Source organism: Grammomys surdaster, unplaced genomic scaffold, assembly GCF_004785775.1.
Source record: "Grammomys surdaster isolate TR1022 unplaced genomic scaffold, NIH_TR_1.0 736, whole genome shotgun sequence".
In the NCBI taxonomy this organism is placed as follows: domain Eukaryota; kingdom Metazoa; phylum Chordata; class Mammalia; order Rodentia; family Muridae; genus Grammomys; species Grammomys surdaster.
In genome coordinates, this window is record NW_021605155.1 from 2698 (window position 1) to 10425 (window position 7728).

At 43.0% G+C, this 7728-nt stretch overlaps 1 protein-coding gene across 1 annotated transcript; it reads left to right on the top strand.

Moving 5' to 3' along the window:
• Positions 1-245: 245 nt before the first annotated feature.
• On the top strand, positions 246-5877 carry LOC114633704 (uncharacterized protein C2orf78 homolog). The gene is given in 5 exon segments (XM_028782313.1): positions 246-252; positions 2067-2192; positions 2195-2824; positions 4042-4241; positions 4243-5877. Coding segments are annotated over 5 exon segments (2598 nt in total).
• The last annotated feature ends 1851 nt before the right edge of the window (positions 5878-7728 follow it).

Here is a 7728-nt window from a genome sequence, read left to right on the forward strand (position 1 = left end):
ATTGGCTACTGACTGACTTATGACATCATTCCCCCTCTGAGCCTACCAGCACCTGTTAGAATCCTGGGGTTTCCATGGTGCTGCCTGTAAACAAATTTGGATCACTACAGGTACCCTGTGACCAGTGACCAGTGGGCTCTGTCTGATATTGGACACACTCGCTAGTTTGGTCAGCATATTGGACAAAGACTAACATTTATCCTGCTCAGTTGTAGAGTTCACTCCCCCTACTAAGCCCCCCGACCATGTCAGGTAAGGAAAGAAACTTTCAAACATTTTTTGATCACATCTTTCCTTATTTTTAGTATATGTTTAAATCTTGCAAATACTAGGGATGACACAGCTATAGATATCTCATGTTGAAAGTCATATTTAGCTTTTGTTCTTCCTAAGAATATGACTTTGGACACACAGTTTACTCTCAACTGATTCTTTATCAACCTCAGGGAGATTACAGTGCTACTATGGTCTGGGCTCTGTGCTGTTGAATCTTAAAAGACAAGTGAATGTGCTAGAGACTAAGGGGGACAGGACTCTGAGAGGTAGTTCTTATAGTGAAAGAATTACTGAGGCTGTTACATGAAAGATGGACTTCCAAGAACTGGGGAACAAAATACAAACCTAACTATAAACATGAAAGGCTAGAAAACAGAGCAATAGAAAGAGTCAAACCTGCAGAAGTGATCTTTAAGGAACACAAAAATAGTCTTGGACAGAATATTGCAGAGACCCATACATTTTTTTTAAATATTTTTATTTATTTATTTATTTATTTATTTATTTATTTTCTTGATGAGTACACTGTAGCTGTCTTCAGACACACCAGAAGAGGGCATCCAATCTCATTATGGATGGTTGTGAGCCACCATGTGGTTGCTGGGATTTGAACTCAGGACCTCTGGAAGAGCAGTCAGTGCTCTTAACCGCTGAGCCATCTCTCCAGCCCGAGACCCATACATTTTAAATCAAAGGGCTCAGGACATTGTCATTTCCCAAGTTTTGTTTAGGCAGCCATGTTAGGACTCTTCTGGGTGCAACTTCACTATTGCATACAGAGGATATTATCCCACTCTCATCCTACACTCTTACAATCTAACACATCTTGGACAGAGTTCTCTGATTCTTGTATGCACTGGTTTTATTGGAAATTATCAGTTGGGACTGGGAACTCCATATTAGGTTGTTCTCTGTACAACACAAACTGACATAGGTGGGAAATGCTACAAGGAATCCCCTCTTCAAGAGTTACAGGCAATTAACAGGAACAGAGGAAGAATAAATCTTATTCATGGATCAACCTTCTAATAGGTTAGCAAATCCCAAAGGGTCAGTCCTAAACAAATGTACACACCATGAAATGGTACCAGTGGGTTATATGCATAAAATCATAAACACATAGGTATTGAAGAGTTATCCTTAAATAAGATCCTCAGCTATAGAAGGAGTGGAAGGGAAAAAGGAAGAGTTAGCAAAGTAAATTAAGTACATACAATTTTCATATACAAAATCCCTGATACGTAATTTTTAAAAACACCCACAGAGTATAGACAAGCATGGTCGTCCTGGGAAATACCTATAAAGCAGTGCTTTAGATCCAGAGGTAGGTTGGTTTCTGTGATTTGCAGCCAAGCCTATTCTATGTAAACAGACTATGTCTCTGTAAATAGGTATATGAAGGACATGGAAAAGACAGAAACTTGAGAAACTATCTAAGGCTCTCCTACCTCTAAACACTTCTACTCTGGGACACAGTTTTGAAGCAGTGTCACAGCAGGGATGAGAGCAAGACAAAGTAGGGCAAAGAAGGAATGAGTCTAGGTTGGAGCAAAGGCAGAACCAGTTCAACCAGGAATTTCATGCACACAGAGAAAGATCAGGAAGCTCATTAAGTGAGCGTCATTATGATTTGTGCCAAGAATCAATCTGAGCACTTGCAATAGTGATGTTGGGGGAACTTCAGTCTTAGTTGATCCCAGCCAGGACAAACTGGAGATAGAACTGCTCCCTACAGGAACCTAGAAAGCATCAACCTCAGCATTTTGCCACTGTCGTCTTCCTCCCTACAGAAAATTTCCAAAGTTCATCTTTCTTTGGGGCAGAAAGGGCTCTGCAGCCTTCTCTGCCTGTGCTGAGCAACTCCACACACTCAGGAAGGGAGTGCAACATCTCCAGGGTCTCCATCCCAGATGTGAGTTCAGCTGGCTTCTGCCCTCAGCATCCAGCAGTTCTCTTCAGCCACTCATGGGTAATGCCTACCTTAACCAACATGATGGCACAACCATGCTGTCAGTGATGACTGAGCAAGGCCAGATCTCCACCTCAGCACCTTCCTATCCATGTGCTCTCAAGTGGGATTTCACTGGAAGCATGGATGGGAGGAAAGATGCACTCCAGGGATTCAATGTGAAGATCATTGACCAGGACACTACACTCTCCACTCTGGCTGTGACAAACCAGTGTGATAAAATTTTAGATCCCAATGCCATGGGTCCTTTCTATCCAACACTGTCTGCCAGCTTTGTCCTGGTCACACCACCACAGATGCCAAATCAAGGATACAGCCTGGCACCTCCCTACCAAGAGAATAGCCAGGTGTATTGCTATGAGCACAACAGCCTGGGCCCTCTGATAGCTGAAGAATTTGGGCAGTGTTTGCCAGCCCATGGCTCTGTGTACTACCCTGGGAGTCAGACTTCTGCGCTCTAACCAGAAATGGTGATGGTGCTAAAGGAGATTCAGCCAAGGAATGTCCAGTTACCATGTTTTACCTCTGCCTTCACCTACTCCACATCTGCTCAACCCATGCCAGACATCAGTCTTCCCTGTGAGTACAGATCTAGGCGGGAAGGAGTGAGATCAGCACTCCAAGTAGACTGACCTCTACCTTTTATAGTAGACACTCCACACAGGGGGAGAATGAGTATCTTGACAGGTTAAGTCCAGCTCTGGCTTTCCACCTCCACCTTCAGACTCTATCCAAAGAGACAATGCAAGGCCACAGTGAGTGACAACCATCCTGTATTAAGTGATATCCATGGAGCATACCACAGTCACACATGTAACTAACTACCTGAGGTAACCGGTCCCATCCGCCAATATATTGCAATAGACTCCTTCCTGACCTATTGATCTTGTGTCTAGAACACATTGAGGAATTTTTTTTTTTTTTTTTTTTTGGTTTTGCTAACTTGGGATTTTCCATGAGTTTAAATCTTCGAGGAGCAATGTAGCTCAGAATCTCTCCTGAAGGAAGAATTCATCCCAGATTCCCAGCACCTGTCCTGGAATTTTCTTACACTTAAATTTGTAAAGAGAGTACTGTATAGTCAAGGTACCATTTCTACGTTGGCTAAAGCTGCTCTTTTTTTTTCTTTTGCTGTGGAACTTCAGAGGTAACCCATGTCCAAGAACATAAGATCATGTAGCCAGGTTCTTTACTACTTAGTCACACCCAAGCCCAACAATTTTAAATTCTCATACCATTTTACATTCCACTTAGAAGATTGTGAAACATGGGGCAGGAGGAAATCCTTAGTTGTTTAAATGTTTGCATTTTAAGCGTGCCTAAGTGCATTTGGATACATTAACCCACATAAAAAACCAAGCTTCTACTGTGGTCTGTGTGATGACATTATTGAAAGGTCAGATCAGTGTTTGGAAATTATGGACCAGACAACCTGCCTAATAGCAAAGTTCCATGAAAATGAGAGGCACTCTTAATAAAGACAAAAAGGAAGGAAACTGAGGAGCACACATCAAGGGAATTTAGGAACCGACCCACTACAGATTTTCCTCTACAAACCACAAACACAGAAAGGAAAAAATTTTTCTGAGAAAACATGACATGCAATGGTCTGCAGAAACAAAGCAGTCACCACCTGTCTGCCAACAGAGGTACCATCCAAGCTCCTCAACAAGAGCTTCTAGGAATGCCCTCCCACTGATGCAGGGGCCTAATGCTGTGGTCCTATGAAATGGGGGTAGTGGTGGGGAGCATCTCATTTACCCCAGGCACTGACTTCTCCCTTCACTCTTTTCCAGTAGTTCAAATGAAGACATCCCTGCAATTGCCACCTTCAGGTCAGGCGCACTGTCAGCTGCAGAGTCCAGAACTCTGCAACAGCTGTGCCCAGGCTTCCCCGATAAGACCACCAGCTGTGAACAGGGACAGGGCATTAACAGCCCCCATCCACAGTCCTTCAGAATTCCTAGCCTTGCCTCCAGCTCCAAGCCTCGAAGAAACAAGAGAGCAAAACCATGAATGAGATCAAAGGTGAGTTTTTAAAGACTCTGGATGCCTATGAGGGCACAAAAGAAAACCAAGACACACCAATCATGACTTTAGCACACCCTGACTTGCAGCAGCCTCTGCACTGCACTGATACTGAGAGCCTAAGGCAGAAGTCTGCTTCTGGCGATATGCATGTGGGAGACATCAGCATGTGTCCAAAAGAGCTTGGGGGCCTCCAGAATGAGATAGGTTCCAGCTTTGACTTTAAAGACATCACTACACTTGAGGCAGACATTCAACTTCCCCAACTCCTCAACACCCTCACAGACATAGACCAGGATCAGGCCTGTGAAAACTGGAGTGTCATCAGTGGCCCCTCTGATCAGGTGAGGAAGAATAAACATAAATCCTCTAGGCTGCTTGAGGAAGCTCCTCAGGACAAAATCCAACACCATGACCTGGTGGAAGGAGACGGGTCTGTGTGTGTGGCTGGGGCCAGTTACAGGGCTATTGAAAACATGGGAAAGAACCAGAAGGGCAAAGCTCCCAAGGTTGCCCCCAGCAAGAACAGAAGAGTTAGAAAACAGGGGCTGAAAAGACCAATCTGACCAGAGAACAACTCTAAGAAAACAGAGGAGCTTAAGCAGTCAAGGAACAGAGTCAAAGGAGAAGAGAAGCCCACCATCTCCAAGACCAAGAGGAAGAGGAATCCACCTGAGCTAAGGCAAAACAGCTTCAAGAAGCCTCGAACCAACCTTGGCATGCACATGCTGGAGTCTGTGCAGGTCTTTCATCCACTGGGAAAGAGGAATGAGAAGAAAACTGGCATTTCCTCCTTCAGGGATCTGCGAACTTTCACCAGCAACAAAGATCCAGGCCTAGCCTCTGTTACTACAGCAATGGTAAACATGCCATGTGAGGACCAGGGTCCTCCAAAAAGTCCTGGGAAGATTCAGAGAGTAGACAACAGTGCCTACAAAGATTGTCTATCTCCATCCCAGTATAAGCTGCCCTCTGGGAATGTCAGTTTAGTCCATCTACCTTTTCCAACCTTGGATAAGCCTCAAGCCAGAGCTTTTTCTAAAAAGGCTCTTTCCCTGGCTTTACCAAGACCCACTGCAGCTTACCCTGTGCAGCCTCACTCCCACTCAGTTCAAACTACCACACTCATGCCAGCCCAACCAGCTCCTGTCAGCACATCTTTGATAGCCTCTGCCAAGGCAGCTCCTCCTGTTTCCTCGAGAGCCACACAACCTAAGGTAGCCAACACCATCCAGTCTAGTACTACACCCCAGTTGGCCACCTCGAGGCCTGCACCCTACAGAGCATCATTTCACACTTCATTCCAGATTGAGCATGTTTCTGCTGCCAGGAACAAGGTGCCATCACCTCCCAGACCTCAAACTCAATACCTACTGCAAGACTTCAGCCGCCAACCAATTCCGTGGAGGAAAGTTGACATTCTGGGACCAGTTGTCTCACAGCCCATCACAAAAGAGCAGAAGCCAGAGAGGGAGGCCATGAAGAGGCAGGCTCAACAGGAGCGAGAGAATGCTGTCAAGAACACCTCTCATGGGAAACTGCAGATTTTCCTTCACAGGGAAAAGGACATGGAAATTTCTCAATATTATGGCTATGCAATGTAAGAGCTGGCCAGATCACTGTAACTAAGTGCTTTTCGACATTGATTGAAGAGATATATTCACTGGTACAGATGTAGAAAAGGACAGAAAAACATATGTAAATATGTAGATATGTAGATATATGTGCAGGAATATAGAAGACGAAGTACATATAGATGGATAGAAAAAAATATACCCACATGTATTTGAATAGTCAGTAAAATTGTCTATAGAATGTTAAGTTGGTTATTTTATTCTGATATTTCTCTTAACTGTGATAATTTAGGTTTTATTATATTTTATATGAAATTTAACTTAGAAAATATTTATTTAATATTAAATCAATTGATAAGATGCTACAGTTGTGCTAAAATCATTCTCGAGTTTTCATTCACTGGAGATGGTATATCTTGAAGTACATACTGCATATTGAGCGCACTCCCCTTCCACTTCCACAGACCTGCACATTGCTCACCTCTCAACACATAGTCATTTTTATGCTATATGGGGCTTTTCTTCCAATTTTGTGAAGAATACATATGCAGGATTTGACTTATATAGGTATGATCCAGTATGTATATATATGAAATATATATACATATATATACATATTGTATATATATATGTATATACATATATATATATATATCATATATATACATATATGAAATAAAATGGAATTAACTGAGCCTGGTTAATTCATGATAGCCTCCACTATCTGTGAACAACATAATTTCATTTTTATGATAAATTTCCCATCGTGTTTACACATCACATTCTCTGTATCCCCTTCTCTGTTGTTGACACTCAGGCTATTTCCCTAATGTAGCTGCTGAGAACTGTTGCAATGGCTATTTTTGGTGTCAGCCTGACTACATCTGGAATTAATTAAAATTAAATTTATTGGGTACACCTTGAGGGATTTTCCTAATTAAAATTTATTAAATAATTTGAAGTAGAAATACTCAACATTAATCTGGATCTTCTTAGGTGAGAAGATCTACCTTTAATTTGGTCCAAACCTCCTTCTGTCAGCCTTTATAAAGAACGGGGAAGGAAACTCTTTGTTCTTTGCTTACTTGCCCTTGCTCTCCAGTTCATGTCATTACTGGCATTACAACCTACTTCTTCAGGATTCCAGACAATGTATTCTGAAGACCAGCTGAGACAGTCTCGTGGATTGAATAACTATAGGACTGGTACCAGGCAGCCATTATTTTACTAGCAAGACCATAACCTGCAAGACATTCATATGTTTTCTCACCATATATATTCATTGTATCAGTTCTCTAGGAAAACCTAACTAGATATCCTGGCTATGCAATTTGAGAGCCAAGATTGACAGGCAAATATATCTCTAATATGGTGAACTGAAATCCTTTTTGTGGATACCCAGGAGTGATATTACCTGGGTCATATGTTAGATTCGTTTTTAATTTTTGGAAGAGCCTCCATTGTGATTCTACTGTGTGGTTATTCTAGTCAAGAACACACATAGACACTTTTAAAAGTCAATAGGAAGTCTGTACTGCTGATCAGCAGCTGCATGAGGAACTTGTGGAAATCATGCAGCCCTGAGTCTCTCTGCCTTTGACAATATGGAAAAAGTCTCAAGTTTCAAAAGCTGGAAGCTTGGCGGAGGCAGCAGGCCCCAGAAGACACATGGACTGTGGGAAAAAAAACACACACAGGGGGCAGCTCAGGCCCTCCCACAGACCTTGGCAAGTGGCCTGCAGGTGGCATGGCAGCAGAGGTGGCCCCCAGGGACACAGCGGTGGTGGAGTTCCTCGGGCCTTCCCGTGGGTGGGTTCCCACACATACCAGAAAGTCCTGGGCAGAGAAGACACGTAGAGTCCAAGATGAAAGTTTTATTGT